General features: G+C 36.7%; 2 protein-coding genes across 4 annotated transcripts; one reads left to right on the top strand and one right to left on the bottom strand.

Moving 5' to 3' along the window:
• Window positions 1-864: 864 nt before the first annotated feature.
• Window positions 865-7,425, top strand: cuedc2 (CUE domain containing 2). Of its 3 annotated transcripts, none has more exons than XM_044137423.1 (10): window positions 890-1,043; window positions 1,638-1,725; window positions 2,927-3,070; window positions 3,178-3,239; window positions 3,335-3,459; window positions 3,563-3,730; window positions 4,254-4,318; window positions 4,401-4,461; window positions 4,539-4,701; window positions 6,010-7,425. In XM_044137423.1, the coding sequence occupies exons 2-9, from the start codon at window positions 1,652-1,654 to the stop codon at window positions 4,683-4,685; spliced, it is 846 nt and encodes a 281-aa protein (XP_043993358.1). In that variant the 5' UTR covers window positions 890-1,043; window positions 1,638-1,651; the 3' UTR covers window positions 4,686-4,701; window positions 6,010-7,425. The 3 variants fall into 3 exon arrangements, with proteins under 3 accessions (XP_043993356.1, XP_043993358.1, XP_043993357.1); XM_044137422.1 differs by lacking the exon at window positions 6,010-7,425 and adding an exon at window positions 4,793-4,885; XM_044137421.1 differs by lacking the exon at window positions 6,010-7,425 and having other exon boundaries at window positions 865-1,043; window positions 4,539-4,885.
• Window positions 4,934-18,930, bottom strand: hif1an (hypoxia inducible factor 1 subunit alpha inhibitor). The gene is made up of 8 exons (XM_044137420.1): window positions 18,503-18,930; window positions 13,701-13,951; window positions 13,128-13,276; window positions 10,755-10,900; window positions 10,558-10,664; window positions 9,901-9,964; window positions 9,702-9,812; window positions 4,934-9,396 (listed from the first exon to the last, which is right to left on the bottom strand). Exons 1-8 carry the CDS (start codon window positions 18,656-18,658, stop codon window positions 9,340-9,342), a joined length of 1,041 nt encoding a protein of 346 aa, XP_043993355.1. The 5' UTR covers window positions 18,659-18,930; the 3' UTR covers window positions 4,934-9,339.
• Between the last annotated feature and the right edge of the window lie 449 nt (window positions 18,931-19,379).

Genomic DNA, 19,379 nt, shown 5'->3' with positions numbered 1-19,379 from the left:
TAATACAAACATAATGAAAAAAAAAATGATTAAAATGTCGTCAAAACTGAATTTAAAAATTCAGTTTTGACATGACCACTTACCTGATAGAGCGATCAAACACATACAATGACGTCATGAATTGTGAGCAATATGACAGGGAAAGAAACTACTGAACTCAAAATTGCATAAAAGTACTGTTATAATAAAAAAATGCTGATTCTCAATTAATGCAAGATATCACTGGTTAGTTTGTGATTCACATTTTCTTTCCTAATTAAGGAGCTTTAAATGCTGCATGTTTCATCCTACTTTTTGGTGACTTTGTAAGAATACTATTTTTATTTAGTCACATTTTGCATTTTCCCTTGCAAAAGTATTCACACCTGTTTAACTTTCCAGCATCCAGTAAAATATGTATATTTTACTGGATGCAACTGCTCTGTCTTACAAGTATATTTGATATAGTCTACAAAGTTTAGTATTCTAGTAAAAGTGGGGTGAATGCAAATTGATGCCACAATTTTTAGAGCTTTGTTTGTGTTTGTTTTGTGTTTCTTTTACTTCACAATTATGCAACATTTTTGTTGATTTATGTATCACATGACAAAAAGTTGAAAACACTCAAAGAAAGGTGTTATTTGTCATCTAATTTCTCAAAGTTTTCTGATGTCTTTAGGTTTGATGTTGCGTTCCATGGTTGTTTCCGGGTAATTTAGAACAAAAAAGAGACTTTGCAGTGTTCTCGGTATTCAGATACTCAGTTTTACACCTCAAGAGCACCTTGTTTATAGATTATGGGTGAGCATTTTTTGTTTTTCTTTCAACCATATGAGATAGTTATGTTTTGTTTTTATATAGCCATGTGTCTGTCTCTTTCGCACCTTTAGCCTATCTCTGATAGGCCTCACTGTTTACACTTAGAGGAAGTGACGTATTCGACGTTTTGAATCGTGCGGGCTAACGAGATATATCGAGCCTGCATAACCTCTGCACTGTCCATCTTCCCCTTTAACAAATCTGGGGGAAACTGCAAACTTCATGTATCCATAATCTCTGACACAGTAAGTTTTACACCGTCTAAATCGTTTAGTTTTAAATAACCCAGATTACAGTTACCAAGGCAACTGCAATTCCTTAGGTTGCTTGCTGGTTGTTTTTGTTAGCTAACAGTGCTAGTTCTCCGTTATATCTATTATATAATCTTTAGCTTTTTACGTACAGTACGTTGTTTGCATGACATTGACGAGTGCAATACTATTAAATGCTTATATTATTTACAGAGACCTGTTGTAAGTGGTTTATCTTTTGATAACGTAGCCTCTGTAACGACCATTAGCTCTTTAATGTGCTAACAGGACAACAAAGCTAACACAAAAGAGGTCATGTTATTCAAATGTTGCTCGACAACATTTACATAAGATAGCTGGAGGATTAGCGTCAACATTCCTAACTTTGATAACGAAGCTTTCGGGAAGACGGGCTTTGTAACACCTCCATTAAAGTCTTAGTCTGCAACGTTACTTGATAGATAAGTGACAGCTTTAAATGACCAACGCGAACCTTGGTTATTTGTGGGTGGCTGCTGTGCAACATGAATACTCTGATCATCTTCTGTGCGTCGGCTGCAGCCCGCTAAACAGTATGTCGTTTTATAGCACGGGAGAACAGCATGGACCTCCACAAAATCATCCACAGTGCCCTGCACGAATTTATCCAGACGTACATTCCTGATGCAGATCTCAGGTAAGGAAACTCCCCAGACTTACGATTCTTAACAAAAAGTATCTTTAGTCCTTTTGCAGTTTTAGTTTATGCCAATTTTCCAGGAGCTTCTGGTTACCCCATAGACTTTATCAGAACTGGGAAAACAAAAAGATAGAAGTTTGGTTAACTTCTATCATATCTGCAATAGGATACTTGAAGTTCATATACAATGTAAGTAAATAGTGTCTTCAATATTTTTTGTTAAAACACTGTAGAATCTTTTTAGTAGAGTTAGAGAATAAATTGAATTCTAATCATCATCACAATATCTCTTTGTGAAAAATTACAAAGGACTGACTGTGTTGATGCAATATTTGGATTGAGTAATATATACCAGGAGTAGTGCATGCAGCCTCAGCATGCCAAATATGCATGTGGCCCATTGCATAACATTACATTTTTCTGCCCTTGAAGATGACATCTGGCAGATTTAAGTGTCTCAAATGCTTATTGCAATAGAATAGAAATGTCCTTTATTGTCACTCTGTTTTTCAGGTGTCACAGCAATATATTAAGTTAAGTGGAGCATGCACTAAAAAAGTAAAAAACAATTCAATACTGTGCAGGACGGGCATATTTATGACATAATACTATACAGTTATTAAAAATAGTATTTTATTAAAAGAAATACAGGTGAGGAGGATAATTTAAAGAATAACATGTACATAATCGGCATGTCTATATGTGCGTAAATAACAGACTATTTACAAGAAATAAAAAAAAACTGCAAATAACAGGAGAGTTATAAAGTTTTTATAAGCCTGTTGGGAGCAGTTGCAGTACAGCTGCTGTGAGGAAGGATCTGCGGCTTTGTGCACCGAGGATGCAGCAGTACGTCGCTAAATGAGCTCTCCACTTTACCAACAACTTCTTGCATGTGATGGGAGACATTTTCAAAAACAGTGATGGTATTTTAACCAGAGCTATAGTGAGCAAATTTGGGAGTACTACTTGCAAAAGCTATAACCTTATAAATACATTTTAATTCACTCTGTGAGCTCTTCTTAAAAAATTCACCATAAAAAAATATAGTTTATGCACTATAAATTATAGATTTTCACAAAGCTTCTCAAACAGACTCAAGGAGTTAAAATTTTTTCCATTAGATTTGAAAGTTTACATTTGAGGTTTTTTTTTTGTTTTTTTTGTAAAATATGACTTAGGTTTGTTCTTCCTGCAGCACACTGGATGACGTTCTTCTTTCGTACATCACTGGGGTCCTGGAGGACCTGGGGTCCCAGCAGAGCGTCGAGGAGAATTTTGATGTGGAGGTCTTTGGAGAAATGCTGGAAGCCTACATACCCGGGTTTGCCGAAATAGACAGGTAACACGGCCACACTCGACCTCTGTTCTGATCATGCAAAAGCGAGACCGGTCAGCTGTACTGCTGTCAACTGATGGTGATTAAAGATTATTTTGTTTACGCTCCAGTGTCAAAGTCTGTGAAATGATGTTCAGTCTGGCTTCAAAACTGGCAACTGCTCGGACGTCGGGTAAGTGTTAGTTTTTATGTTTTTAAATGATAGCTTTGTGGCAAGCCTGTTTTACAAACGAAGCGTTAAACTTTATCTTATGTTACATTTTAAAGAAAACAGTGTGCCTAAGACAGGGACAGAAGAGGTTTCTTTGAAACTCAATACCCTGACCAGTCAGCCAGAACCAGGACAAGAACCTCTGTGCCTTAAGCCACAGACAGAGGGCGCTACAGCCAAGGTTAACAAGCCAACACACATTAGCATTGACCTCTTCAAGCTTTAAAATAGTTCTTTAATTTTAACTATGCAAATTCAAACCATAAATATGGCCTTTTTTTTAGCTGTCAGCGTCTGAGTGGGAGTCCCAAGAGCAGCACCTGCTGGAGATGTTCCCAAAGTGCAGTTTGTCCGAAGCTCGCAGCGCTCTTTCCATCGCCAAAGGAGACATGGAGGAAGCAGTGCGCCTCATCATAGAGGGGGACGTCCAGCTCAGCCCCACTCCTATTAATGTAAGCCTCTCTGTTACAGAGAAATTATTTGCTTCATTAATTTCTAACGTTTTTAAGCTACAGTGCTCGCAGAAGTATTCATGGCCCATGAATCCATTGATTCTGTCATGTTATTTGATTGCCACTTTGACAGACCAACAAAAAGTTGTGCTTAATGTTGAAATGAAAGAAAAAGACACAAGGAAACCTTTAGCCCACTGAGTTGTCCTTTGTTCACCAAAATTACAGCTGCATATTTTTTAGGAAAGGTTTCTACTGGCTGTGCACACATAGAGGCAGAAGATTTTCACATTCTTCTTTGCAAAGTGACTCAAGATCTGCCAGTTTGGCTGGAATATAAACATTCCCAGTAATTTCAAGGGAAATCAGGTCGCAAATTTTCAACTCTTAATTATGCAATACGGTCCGTAACATGAAATCCATTCACGTTTCTATTTGTGGCGTAAATAAAAAGTGGTAAGAAACAGGAGTACGTCTACAAGGAACCATAAACGACTAAACCCATCTTATTCTGACACGTCAGGTAAACCAAGGGAAGAGCATTTCCTCACTTGCAGACCAGAAACTTAAAGAGAGCATCCTGGAGAAGTAAGTGAAACTATTAATATTATGGTTGTTGAACAGCAGTATCCTCACAAGCCAATCAACATGTTCCATCTGAATTCTACAGGTACATGCTAGTGGACAGTGAGGAAGATAACAAAACCCATCGACCCGTTGCTCCCAAAGACGTATGATGCTGGGTATATTCCTTTTTAATCCAATTCTTTGTATTGTTCAATAAAACTTTTTTTCCCCCCTTCATCAGGCTCCAAAGAAGCTTGTTCGCTACCACGGAAACCAGGTGGTCACAACAAAAGGAGAGAGATATCAACTTGTGAAGAAAAACGAGACAGACGACATGAAGAAGACCTACGTCAACCTGAAACCGGCCCGGAAGTACAGGTTCCATTGATGACGAGCACAGCACTGTACGAGCCGCTAGTAACAGCATTGTTTACACTACTTCTTCTTTATCCAACTCATTTAACCAAAACTTGATGTATTCCCTCAAACCCCCAGGTATTAGCAAGCATTTTTCAGTGTGGCAGTGGCTTATTTTTAAAACGTTATTAACCATCATGCCTTGGATAAAGCCGTTGTTTTTAAGTTGCACCGCTGTTGCTTTTTAATCTTTTTTTGTCTTTTTTTTTTTTTAGTCAATCTGTTTTCGTTTGTATAACAAATAGCCTATTTGATTTGTTTTGGCCACCTCAGCCGGTCTGATGTTGCACTGACAGCTCTTTTTCTTTCTTCTTTTTTGGGGAAATGTGGATCCATGATTATAATATTAACTTGTGAACATTACTTTTATCATCTTTGTAAATAAGTGGTGCTGTTGAAGTTTGTTGTGAACATTACAGGTCTTAGTTTTTTTTTTTTTTTCCTTAAGTTTTCATCAAGATTCATAAATTTTGTTGAAGCCTTGAGGTTAAGCGCAGATTGCGCTGCCCCAAAACTTTATTACATCTGACAGATTCGTTCATTTCTTGCACTGTAGGACAAATATTTAAAAACAAGTCATTCTTGTAGTAATTTAGGATTCACTAGAAAGCTAAATTAATACCTAAGTTTGCTGCACAGTAAATACATTTTTCTAGAGATGGACATGCTATAACAACCTTTTTGTGTAGAATATCAGAATAGAGGATTGTGGGTATCCCCCAAATAGTGAAATATGAACCTGATGGGCTTCATTTTAAAGTCCAGAATATTTATTTTTGATATATAAATGTTTCGATATGCAGAATCGTAAATCCATTGCAACTAAATTTCCAAAAAATGTTGGTTGGCTGCATAAGATGTACAAGGCAATGATTTGCAAACTTGCCCTCAACTTTTTATTTACTTTAAAACAGAAATGACATATCATATCTGATAATCATATTTCATTTAAATGATCTATATTTTGTTTTTGGTTTTTTAGATAATATGCAGTTGTGGAAAAACAGAACACCATTCAATTTTCAGCCCTTTCCAACAGAATGTTCAAATACTGTTGGAAATATCCCCTAATTGCTAGTCGTAACCCTGTTGACTAAAATAACTTCAGTGAGCTGCTTTTTGTAGCCATACATTGGTCTGTGGAAGGTTTTCTGCATTCCTGACTTTCTCTCTGGCAAAAATATTGTCTCCTTCGGTGTTTGTGTGCACACTACAAGCTTAAGTGTTATCAGATTTTCTTAGCCTCAAGCATACAGTTAATGATTCATCCATTTTCTTTACACCCTTGTCCCCAGTGGGTCAGGAGGAGTGCTGGTACATTTCGGGCCTTTACTGACCCTGGACAGGTCGTAAATCCATCGCAGGGGAACACCGAGTCAGACAGGACAAACAACCATCCGCACACAAACACACCCAAGGAGAATTTAGAGACCAATTAACCTGGACTGTGGGAGGAAGCCAGAGTACCCGGAGAGAACCCACGCATGCACAGGGAGAACATGCAAACTCCATGCAGAAAGATCCTGGGCCAGGAGTTGAACCCAGGACTTTCTTGCTGCAAGAAGGTCCTGGTGGAATTATCACATACTGATAATTCTGCATGTGTTGCATAAAGGAAATTGCTATGTAAAAGTGATTCCTGTTTGTTTTGAGCATTTTTTTAACTGCTGCTTTTATTATTCTTTACTTAGAAATTGCAGCAATGAAGGAGAATTATTTATGCTTGTAGATTTAAATTAAAATGTAAACTGTATATTCAAAAATGATGCACATACAAAGATGCTGCAATGTTAAGACATTTTAGGTAATTCTAAATTGACAGTGAAGGGTGTAAAACTAGAACAATCTGCTCAAAACAGCCAATTGTTGGCTTCTAAGCAGTTTTATGTGAAACAGATTGTAAACTTAAAACAGATCTTCACAATAGGGATTCTACAGGGTTTGCAAATCATTACTTTAGTTCTCCATCTTTGCAACTTTTTGGAAATGGGATTGCATTGATGAAGATTTAAGGTTGTGTGCTTTCAGGTAAACATAATACTGCTGTGGTTCTCATCTCATTTGTGTTTGTGTGTGAATTTTGCTTCACCTGAGACTGTTGTAAAAATGAGTGATCTCTTTTATTCTTCTTAGTTGTACATTTAGGACAAATAAGCTGACCCGATTTTCTTTTCCAGGATTTAGTATTTATATTCTGCTCCTGTTTGTTGTAAGTAATATGCAGCTATTTGAAACCTGTGATATATTGTTTCCCTGAATGTAGTATAACAGAACTGGGTGTTCAGATGATGTGATGTTATATTTATCATGCAATGGTGTTATGTAGAGCATGGAGCGGACTTATCTGAAACTGTTAACTAATTTTCTTTTCCTCCTTTTCTACCATGGCTTGAAAAAACGTCTGGTAATTTATAGTAAATGCATTTTGTAGAGTACCATATGCTTCCTGTTTAGGTTCTCACAGAACTCAATACAAGTTATTTAGGTCAATCAGAGCGGACCATTTCAGTCTGCATATTGCCATCTGTCAGGGTTCATGCACAGTCTTGGAAAGTGTGGATTTTTTTGCGTTTTCATTTTCAAAACAAAAATTGAGTTTGGAAAAATTGTTTTCCAGAATCATTTTTTTCCTCCTCCCATTTTCTATATGACAAAAACCTATTAATGCTTAATAAATGCAGTTTTGTATTAAAGAAACATGTTTCTAACAATTTGTTCCACAATTGTGAAATTCTTCTAATCAGTATTTTGACTTTTGACTCACTGATTAAAGTTGCAGTAATTCAAAAGTTCAAAGAAGCATTTTACTAATAGTTTGTCCTAGTGCCTACTTTACACTTTGGTTGAACTGGAGCAGTTCTTGAGCTGGATTTAAAATACCAAATAAACAACCAAAACTTTTTTTTACAAACTAAATATAAGATACTTCATTTCTTATTTGACAGGTCTAATTCAGGATTCAATTCCTGATCTTGAGTCCTTTCCTTGTCTGAGTACGGCTACAAAAAAAAGCCATTTAAACACCTCAATCTTATAAAAGAAAAGTTTTTTATATTGAAAACTGAATCACCAAACAAACTTGACATAAAAGGAAACTGTAACAATTTCACATTTAAACCTTTTAATGCCAAAGTGAAAGCAAACACATTCACCATAATATAGAAAAGTTTAAAATCACCTTTCTTTTTTTGCCATGTATCAGGCAAATGCATTCAGTAAACAATTCACATAAGAAACCCCACCCAGATAAATTTTTACACATGAATTAAAACCATTTGAATAGAGTGCAATTAGTACTCTATTCACCATCAGTTAACAAGAAGAAAATCTGTGTCAACCAACTTTTTGAACATGGAGCTCAATTTGTTTGGCACACCACTCAATATTCTGCTTCTTGCTTCACTCGGATCTGAAGCACCGAAAAACTCCTCAGAAATATTTGAAGCAAAGAAAGTCTTGTATCCACCTGTCCTAGAGACCTTTAAAGGGGACATTTACCGTAAATTAAAGGCTGATTAGCATTTGCCTTTACAAAGGCTTTGGGGGGAAAAAAAGGTCAAAACAAGTGCATGTCAGATCATTGATAACTTAGAGATAACAATAATGGAGCCTAAATATTGCTTACTGATTATATTTCTAGTTTCCTATTCTAAAAAATCCGGACAGTCTAACAAGTTATTTCAAATCTGACCACTAGATGGTGCTTTAAGCTTCGCAACATTTGCTTTTACAAAGCTTCATGCCAGCACTTGGTCTCACTAGTTCAGTCAACTGGTAGAATATAATTATTATTTGTACCTTTTAACTTGGTGTAATTACAATTTAAGAGAAACTAGTTCTAGCAACTAAAGTTGCAACACTTATTTTCAGCAATCCTCTTACCGGATTTTTTGGCTGCAAATCCATTAAAGCACTTAAGATACAAATTAAAGACAACCAAAAGCATTTATAAAAATTATTCATATACCTTCAGCTGCATCCTTTGTTTCACAGCCATACATTTATCATCATCATATAGCAATGGATTTTGATATTTTGAAATCGTGGCCAGTCTTGCTAATAAATGACTGCACATTAGTACGAAATTACCTAATGTAGATAAATTGTCGTAGAACACTCATTTCTAATGTTGTTTTGTGATAAGAATTTAATATTGATTAAGTTTATTACTTGTAGATAAAGTATCTTTTTATATGTTCTCTGTGGTTCTATTTTACCCCTCATCTAAACAAGCACTCAAAACACTGTTTCCTCGCAGACACAAATATTAAAACTTAAGGCCAAAAGCAGAAATTGTAAGACTTAAGGAAACACTGATTCAAAGAAATATGTCTTCATTTCTTCTCACCAACTGCAAAAAAAGCATCTTCAAGTTGGATGAAGTCCTAATTTAATTCATTTTTCTTCCTTTACTCGGAGCAGTTGTTGAGAAAACGGCATTCTGAGACAGAAGCAGAATTTTTTTTCATTATGGCTGATTACGGCCATGCACTGGCGCCTAGCTCCAATGACAGAATGCACACAAAAAGAAGAAGAAAAAAAAAAAAAAAAAAAAAAAAAACACACACACTTAACATGCAAACAGTTTGTGGAGCAGTCCATTCAGCAGTTGCAACATTGGAGCTCTAACTGAGGCCCTGGTCATATCGCCCTTTGATCATTGTTTTTAGTAACGGCCCGACCTGCAGGGGAGAAAACAGAGGATTTCACAGCAGGACGATCATAGAGTTACATCTGATGTAACTCTCTGTTCTAAACAGCATTTCCACAGTACAAAAAATCAAGTTAGCCATGAATATTCACAGTAACTGGGTTGTTGGGAGGGTCAGCATGCCTGAGGGATTCCAATGTAACTAGTGACCTAAATATAGGTCCTATTTAAATATTCTAGAAACGGACAATGTGGCATTCATGTGCAGACGGTGCTCAGATGATAGCTGTAGCTTCTTTTGATGACAGCAAGGCTGGCTTAAAACTAAGCATTTACCTCATGGGGATCTCCAAGTGCTTCTCCAAGCATTTTCTCAATATTCCTCATGATGGCAACTTTTTGATGAGCTCGCAGAGGGTACTCTATCTTCTTCGGTGTTGGAGCTCCCTGAATAAAAGAGAAGCAGGTTCAAAAGAAGTGAGGTGGGAAAGTTATGCATTTTGCGACAGTAATGTGATGATTCAAGTATATTTACTTTGTACCAGAAGTTAACCGTGATAGTCACTCCACCGTTCAACAATGACTCGATGTGATGCCACCTTCAAAACCAAGAAAAATATGATTGACTAAAATCTGGAAACACATCAAGAGGACAGGTGAGCTTTAACACTTTGCGCAATGTCTTAGTGTTCGGACTGCCTGCTGTTTGCACAATCCTGCTAAAACAGCAACCTGAAAGTAGTGTTAATAATATTTTCACATATTTGGAGGTCAATAGCGCAAAGGGTGTTCCACCCCGACATTCTCAGAAATGTTTTTTATGCACCTAAAAACTCATTCATGTGGGAATGCAATACATCTGGTTTTGAGGTTAGTGTGTGCTTAGTGAGCTCAGCTGTGTTTCTCCACAGAGTTGATATATGGTTTGCACCTTGTGTAATACAGTTTCAGGTAACATCAACCGAAGCAGCAGACTCTAATTACAGGAGGCAATCAAAGCGAAAGCTATTTTCATCTAGTGCTGCATATTCTGTTGATAAAGTAATAGATGAACTGATGTGTAACTCTTTGATGGTTAAAAGTATAAAGATCAAAAGGTTTTAAAAAATGGTGGGAGGGAAAAAACCTGCTATTCTGATAATATTGCATAATTTTATTTTATTTTTTTAAATCAAGGGGAAGAACATCTTACCAATACATCGGGATGTAGAGAACATCTCCAGGTCCCACAACAGCTTCATAGCCAACAACGTTTTTAAAATTTGGAAACTTCTCATAGTTAGGGTTATCAAAATCAACCTAAAATAGAAGAAAAGTTGGTGAAAAAAGACGAACAAGCCTATTAGCAAAATTTGCCAAACCTTAAATGACGTAAGCAGCTTAACTTACTTGGCTCTGTCTGTCACACGGGTGATGGACAGGGTAAGGATAGAGACACTCAAACTGGTCTGGGGGGAAGAGGATGCATCTCTTATGGCCTTTTATCTGTGCAAAGAAGTTCTGCTGCTCGTCATAATGTGCCGGAGTCACATTGCCTGAGAAAATGATAAACATATACAGTAATGTGAAAAAAGAAAACCTACGAGGCTTGAAAACAGTATAATAGATATATTATAGATATATTTGGCATCTTGTGTGATGGAGCAGAAGCTGAAGGAAATGTATTAAGTTATTTACATTTATTTCCCCCAAGTCTTGCCACCGATTGTATTTACGTCAAAACTGAGTTCTTCTGAGACAAATGATCTAGATCTGGCTTTATGTTTTGGATCACTGTCATGCTGGAAGGTGAACGTCTAACTTGTTTTGTTCAGGACTGCCCTACATTTAACTTCATCCATTTTTCCATCAGATTTAGGCAACTTCCCTGCACATGATGCTAAGACCACCATGTTTCACAGAAGAGAGATATATAGGCACCCTTCTGTCAAAATTTAATCGGGGAGTGATTGATGAGTGATTAATGACCCTAATTAATTGCTTTTAATTTCCGGTCACATGAATCCCCCCCGAATCCCCAATCCGGTCACATGATGCCCCCGCACCCTCCAGGATGTCTCATGACCTCAGCATGCTTACCACGTGTGACACTATATTTCCGGTAATTTCAACTCAACCAACAGAAACAGAGACAGGCTCTGAGTTTTATGAGTAATACAAGTATGAAAATAAAAAAACAGTATGAAAAATACAATAAGTGTTAAATAATCAAGAATAATATACAGTATATTTAAATAGAATGTTGTAATTAACTCCGGTTTTGCTCACCAAGCCGTTCGTGTTTGTGTGTCTAGACAGATCAGTGGACAGGGATTTTATTTTGAAGTATTGATTTTATTTTCCACCTTTTTTATTTTGAAGTATTGTTTGTCTGAAAGACTTTAGAATTCCATTGACCAGTAAGGGGATTGAACCACTTACCTCAGCGTTATTAACACCACACCTTGTCCAGCTGAGCTAACCTCAGCTGGACAGAGTTTTCCGAAATACATAGTAACTCAAAATATTGAGTTTCCATGGATTTAAGAAAACTTACATGATCTTACCACAATGAAGATTTGAGTAAAGAGCTCATATTCTATTGTTTTTCAAATTCAATGTGCATAATGGTTTAATACAGGACCACTTTTACTGACATGTATCACACTAGCAAGTGTTACATAAAAAAATCTGAGTTTCAAATGTATTTAAACCAACCTTTACTATTTTGGAGAAAGCATGGGGCAGTGGGAAGATCAGTGTTGATTCAGGAGCAGGAAAAAAGCTGAATGAAAATAGCATTTACAATGATGTGAAGACAAATTCTAGAAAGGACGTGATGTTAGAGGTTCTCTTCCACTTTAACTGTGGAAAGATAAAAGTTAAATTTGAGTAACCTCACGTAGGCCTGTTTACTACCAGCCGCATATTCTTAAGAATTACATGTACAAATGAGGAACATTTACTAAAATGTATCACACTAGCAAGTGTTATAGAAAAAAAATCTATAAAAGTTTAAAATTTAACCGATGAAGGAAATCATAAAGTCATAATCAGCACTGACTAATTGTGCTACCATAAATAATGCAGTAAAACAGTTAAACTCTAGGTTTTCTGTAGAGGTGTGGGTTTACTCTTACGCAGGGATGCGCACACGAACACGAACACACACACATACACATACACATACACATACACATACAGACAAATGTCTTGGTGAGCAGCACTGTCATGGGGCCTCCCCCCAAAAGTTACAAGAATGAATCCTGTGCTGGCGTTTACATCATACCAATCAACCCCTGACAGAGACCCAACTGAAATGATCGGAAATATAGAGAGCCACACGTGTCAAATATATACTATGTTGTATATTATTCTTGATTTTCTAACGCCGAACCCTTTGTCTCTGCTTCTATTGCGGCCAATTCAAACTCATAGAGATCAGAAGGAGTTCACCTAAAACAATGTATTGCATTGAGTTCTAAGGTCACCCCTCTCCCTGTCCATCATGTGACCGGATTGGGGGTTTGGGATTCATGTGACCGGAAATTAAAAGCAATTAATTAGGGTCATTAATCACTCATCAATCAATCCCAGATTATATTTTGACAGAAGGGTGCCTATGTATCTCTCTCACAGACATGGTGTACTCAGGGCGATGAGTACACACCCTGAATACACCATGTCTATTCAGGGAACGTATGCCAGTATTCTGCAATACCAGTATTCTGCCATTTAGGCTATCATGCATCATGGATTATAGGGAGGAAATGAGAGGCTCACCCTCCATGCCAACCAGCAGCAAGTTGGACGTCAGCGGTCCCCAGTTCAGCGTGGCTTGCTGTCTGTTGATCCAGTTCCAGTTGAAACCAAGAAAATCAACAACAATCTTCTTTCCTACTGTGTCATTCAGTGTTTGCTGCAAATAGACTCTTGAAACACACAAGGAAAGAGACATGCTTTAAGTATGAGTCATGCAGTTTCACATGCAGAGGGCTGAAAAAACGAGCCCTGGTCCTGCTGGTGTTAAAAATTGTGCAAACGAGAGTGTAAAAAAAAAAAAATCACTGCCTGCAGTTTGCAAACACTTGGGGGGGAGGAAATTGCATTAATATAAGTGGAAATTATACTAAATAACAGCTACTTTAAGGGTCACCGAGTTAAAAACGGATGTCTCTTTGGTATCTGATCTGGGTATGAGCTGCCAGATCAGTCAGGTTACAGAAATAAGTCTTCATCATATAACTGCTTGGTCACTTGTTCTGTCACAGACATATCTTTTCCTCAATACTTTTGGAGGTTAAAACAGCAGAAATGCAAAATTGAGCATTTCTCATATCACGTCTGACAACTTACCTATCCTCTCCTCCCTCTTCTTCTCTTTTTTGCATGGTATCCACAAACTCAGAGAATTTCATCTCCATTCGACGAGATTTGGGAACAAAGTCCGTAAAGTTGCACATTTTCTTCTCGTCATAGTAGAGGAATTTGTGGTTTTCTGAACTGTAAACAGAGAAGTCTCCATTTCCAATGTTCTCCAGGAGGTATGGGATGTCCCACTTCAGTGCTGGATATATGAGGTTGGTGTCCGTTAAAACCACTGGTTCCTGGAAGATCAGGAATACATTATTGAAATATTACAACAAAGACTGGTGGTTGCTGTACACCTCAATGCTAAGAAGATCTTATTTTGGATCATTTAAAGTTGTTTTCTTGGTCACATTTCATAATTAGTTACTTTTGACTTAAGGCATATTTAGTTAATTTCTCATCCTTACAAAACTCATCTTAAAAGGTATGGATTTTGGAAGGAAGGCTGTGTTCCCATTAAATAATAAACAAATGAAAAATATAAACAATAACAAAACATAAATAGCAGAAAATAGTTCAGTGAAATATCACATGAGCTCAGAGGGAGATATAGCCAAACTTTACTTCATAGAAGTTATTTAAAAGGTGGTTAAGTCCAGAAGATGCCCAATAAAACTTGACGTCTTCAAGGTGACATGCATTTATACACTGGTGATACATTGTAGTGACACCTGGAGCAAATACACTGAGTAGTGTAGCCATGACAGAAATAGCAACTCTTCTAACGGAAATTTCATGTTATACTTTTTAATCATCTGAATATGAGAAAAAATCTGAAGCACACTCTGTTAACAGTAAATAAACCTGCTTACAGTAAATGTATTGAAGGACAACATGCCGTATCACGACAACGTATCAGATAATGACGGTTTTAAAAACGTGATTGTATTTTGTTGGGGGTGGCATGTGATAACTAGTGCATTTTATTTTCATTATTACTCGGTGATAATGTCAAAAATGCATGGAATAAGACAAAAATATGGGGTAAAAAATATTGACTTGTAAGATCAAAACTCTTCCAATCAGCTGCCATTTTTGCTCATATCATATTTAAAGTGATTCAAAGCTGAATGTTCTTTGTGCCTGGTATTCATGCAAAAAAAAAAAAAAATTTATAGTAACGAACTTGAACTTTCAAGTAACATTTATTTTACAAGACACACTTATTTTAACACCAAATAAGGCAGATTACTTAAAAGTTCAGATCAGTTAAAAGTTTATCTTTTGGGGGCAATTGAGCATTATTTCCTTCTTATTTTTGGTCTCAAAAACTTTTTACAAATTTCAAAATAAACTGAGGGGCAAGAACTGTCCCAGAACTTTAGCTATTAAAATGCTGTACATACTCCACTGTAGTACCTGTAAGCTTGTATGATGCTCTCCCAGGATAAATGATTTTGCTTGCAACTTTAATGTACCTGCCTGGCACACAGTTTTAATTAAAAGCAGCAGCAAGGAAACTCTACTGTAAAGGCCATATTACATGTAAAATACAGTGAACATTGTTTTTGAGATGTCAATTACGCGATGAATTATAAAAATGCAATATTCAAAAGCATTTCATGTGTTGCTGCTTATTTTTTCATTGTCAATTTCCCAATAATCTGATAAGAACTGATGCAATTGATGTTTACATCCTAAGCAGAAAATGAGAATAGTCATTGTCAAAGCTGCAAAACCGTCTCACACACTCAGTCACGTACATGTTTTAAATCATGCAAAGGAAGTGTAAATTGATTTAAAATATCTCCCGATTTACGTGCACGTGGGTCACGCGCATGACCCACGTGCACACCCGGAGCTCGGAGGCCTACGTGACAAACCGAACGTAGCCTGCTGTGCGCGCTCCCGCTGCTCGGCTGCCTGCGCTGGCTCTCGGTTTCACTTTCATCGGAGGACGCTGAACTCTGCGGCTGCGAGGAGATGATGTTGTTGGAGGACTGTTTAAACGTACCGGTCTGCGTTGAGTTTGGCTTTCCCGCTTATTATTAGCTGCAGTGGTAAAAGATTATGTTTCGCGACTTATCAGTCTTGTTCCAATTAGATGGGTTAAATGACGCAGGGAGAAGCCTCGTAGCATTAATGTGATGCATTTATACAAAATGTATGTAGAACAGACAGGTGTTCAAAGAAGCCTTCTTTCCGCTACCAAGATGAGAATCAATTTGGACCTGCTTTCAATTATTAACGAAAGTAAATAGCTGAATGAATGAATACATGAGGCAAAACTACCTAACTTCTAGGTTAGGTATCTAAACTAACATCTGTTATTTAATCTACAACTAATATTTAAAGTCATGTTGCCTTTTAAACTCCATCAGGTTTTGGGTATGAACATCTGGAAACTATCTCCAACAGGAAGGATTTAAAGGTGAATGTTTAACACATCTGTCAGCAACAGAAGTACACAGGAAAAGCTCACATTCAGCACTAGTTCAAGTTGCATTTGCATCACTTGAGCCAGTTTTTGAAGGTCATTTAGAAAGGAGTTCACTTTTACACAGTGATTAAAGCTATTCTTGTAAAATAGTTCTCAGGAGATGAACATTGTAGTAGGTTTGTGTAACAGAGTCATATAAAGCAGGGTAGGGAAAGGAAATCTGCTCCCTTTTGAGAAGATGTCAGATCTACTGTGATTCTCTAGGTTACAACATGCGTCTCTGTCTGTATTTGGATTACACAAAAGATGAAGTCTTAAGCAACACAAACCTTGGGACAATGCAAACAGCTCATGGAAGAGCAGGGTGTTTGTGAATATTTGGGAGGCAAACCTGGGCCACTTCATTTTTAATCAAGTAATATATTCTCTTTAAAATCCTAAGAGAACAATGTCCTTTGCAGAGAATGCACTATGAAGTCATAATGCTATATCATGTTGCATCAAAGCAGAGTGCCATAATTCTCCTAGCTTTGAATCATAAAAACCACAGAAAGACAAGAAAACCACCAGTTTAAATAAATGAGAGATAAGTCACTGGAACCTTTTGGAGACAGGTGAAATAGGCAAAATTTAATTTGAAACTCAAACAACAGCATATTCATGAATAATGAAAGACCCAAAGGGAAATGTAAACAAAGGCCGTCTGTCCTGAACAGACACACCGACCAGGTAAAGTATTTCTTTAAAACAAACGGTAATATGAAGGGTGTCTGTTGTGTTCAAATGTCCTATTTCGTTCTTACAGGTTTGACGTGCTTTTAATGAGTTGGAGAAATCAAGAGTTTCAGAGCAGTGCACATCAACAGGGCCTCGATCTGTTGATGTGCACTGCTAGTCAGCTGGCTAAAAAAAAAACGGCGTAATCTGCTTCCCTCAAGTACAAAAAAACTCAACTCATTCAGATGTTAACGTTTTAAAACAGCAGGATTATTTTAAAAAACAGGACAAAAATATAATATAAAATGGCATGCAATAAAAAAAGAATATATTTGGAATGTTTAGCTTGTGTCTATTCTAACATGTTACTATGAAAAAATTTTACTACACCACATAGAAATATTCCATATTTAAAACTTTCATCAGTAAGAGCAAGCATTTGCATGACTCTTTTGGTATATTTGATCTAAGGAACGTAGTAAAAACTTCTCAGATCTGGTTTTAGTTGTTCTAGGTAAACTCTTCAGGATTAAACATCAATGTGTCTCCACACTGGAGTCAGCAGGTGCACTCATGCCGCTGATCAATTCTCTGGATTTAGCTGACCTAGATACTCAATGGGGTTCGGTTTTATCTAAATGAAATAAAAGAATAAGTACTACATAATCTTGCTTTAAAATTAGACTTATTCACTGTAAGCAATTTCTTACTTCTCCAATCTAAAAATTAGCAACCAAAATTAGAGAAATAAAATAGGTTTTCATACAAAATACACACCACAACGCAAACCATTTACATAAACTCCCCTGCACAGGAGGAGTTTGTTCTCCAAATTCTAAAACAATACTTCTGACTGAATCTTATCCACAGCTTTTGACCCATAAATATAAAAGCATACAAGACTTGTGACCCCAACTACTGATTTATTTTTTGTAAGCCAGTTACACAAGGACATAGCACAGGAGCAACAACAAATATGTAGTTCATATCTATTAAAAATTGCTGGGTTTTTTTCATATTTATCTCATGCTAGACTTATATGAATGAATAAATAGAAAATAATTAAATTAAAATAATTACTTATAGGTATTGTTTAGCATTAAAAAGCAGGTCCAATGTTAAAATGCCCCAAATCCAGTTGAAACTGTTGACCTAAGAGGTTGAGACAAAAAAGGAATAAAGTGTCTTTTTTCAGTTTCTGAACAAGGCAATAAAAGTATAGACCTGTAAAATAATAAACCCAAGATGTAAAGAGTCAAATAACACATAAAAGGTCATCTAAATGTAGATTTAAAAAAAAAAAAAAAAACTTTTTCTATTTGTTTTTAGAAAACTGTATGAGGAATTAAGTCTGGAAAGTTGTGGCATTTTTCCTCTCTTGGCTTTCTTTTATTATATGTAATTAACCATATCAGAAAAATAAAAGATAATCCGAGACAAAATAGAAACATTGTGAATATATCAGAAAAGGAAATAAAATACTTCTTATGCTCTTTAATAACTTACTTTCACTATCATTAATCTCAGTGTTCGTGTTTATATTTTTTTTATTTTGAGCCGGGCTTATTTTTCAAGTTCACGTTTGCATTTTTCAACATTAAATGTTCGATGACTCTTAAAATTATAATGAAAAGAAGATTTGTTTAAATGAAAATAAAGTTCTAGTAACCTAACCCTGCAACTGTGTTACCTCGTTGTTTATAAGCATCTCTGCTCTGGGATCCGTGCAAGACAGCCGGGGAATGGGCTTGGTTGGAAACGAGTATTTTCGGAGCTGGGACTCATCCCATTCCCGGCTGTGGACGTCGGAGAAAGCCGCTCCGTCGTCGCTTGTCGCCGCTGCCATGGTGGTTCGGCGAGCCCCGCTTTAGCTGCTGTACCTCGGTCCACCTCACAATGAAAGCGTCCACCAGCTTCTCCTTTCTTTTTTTTAATATTCATATAAATACACAGCAGAACGACCTGGGCAGCCTCCCTCCCTGCTCAGGTTTATTGATGAATAAAATAAAATAAGAGGGCTCCTGTCGCCCAGTAGCGTTTCACCACGGATCTGTTCCGTGTATGAATGTTTACATGCTGTGGTGACAGGCAGGGAGCAAACAAAACTACACGGGCTGCAAAATACGCAGGAAGCCGTTTCGATTTATTCCAGCACAGAATATTGTACAGCGACACCTAGCGTCCAGGGGTAAACTGGTGCAAAACATTTTCAAGTTCATCCGAATGAATTATACAATGGAAAGTTAATTTATTTGAATGAATGTCAAAGAAAGATAACACTCAAACAGTGTATATATTTAAAATGGTCCTTGCATCGCTCTGTACTTTCTGGCTTTCAACTACCTAGAAAAGAAAGTTTTTTTTTAATTCCTAAAAGCTTTCTAATCTATATATCACAATGATATATAGACCATTGTGATTTATAGACCACAATGATCTATATATCATTTTGATAATATATAGATCATCACAGTGATTTATATTATTGCAATATGATCTATTTATTCATAGATCATATTGCAAAAGCATGTTATTGCCACAAGAGGGAGCAATTTCTTTGTTTTTCC

Source organism: Gambusia affinis, linkage group LG13 (assembly GCF_019740435.1).
Source record: "Gambusia affinis linkage group LG13, SWU_Gaff_1.0, whole genome shotgun sequence".
NCBI classification, from domain to species: domain Eukaryota; kingdom Metazoa; phylum Chordata; class Actinopteri; order Cyprinodontiformes; family Poeciliidae; genus Gambusia; species Gambusia affinis.
The sequence above is the reverse complement of the archived record's forward strand: the minus strand, read 5'-3'. Positions and strand labels throughout refer to the sequence as shown.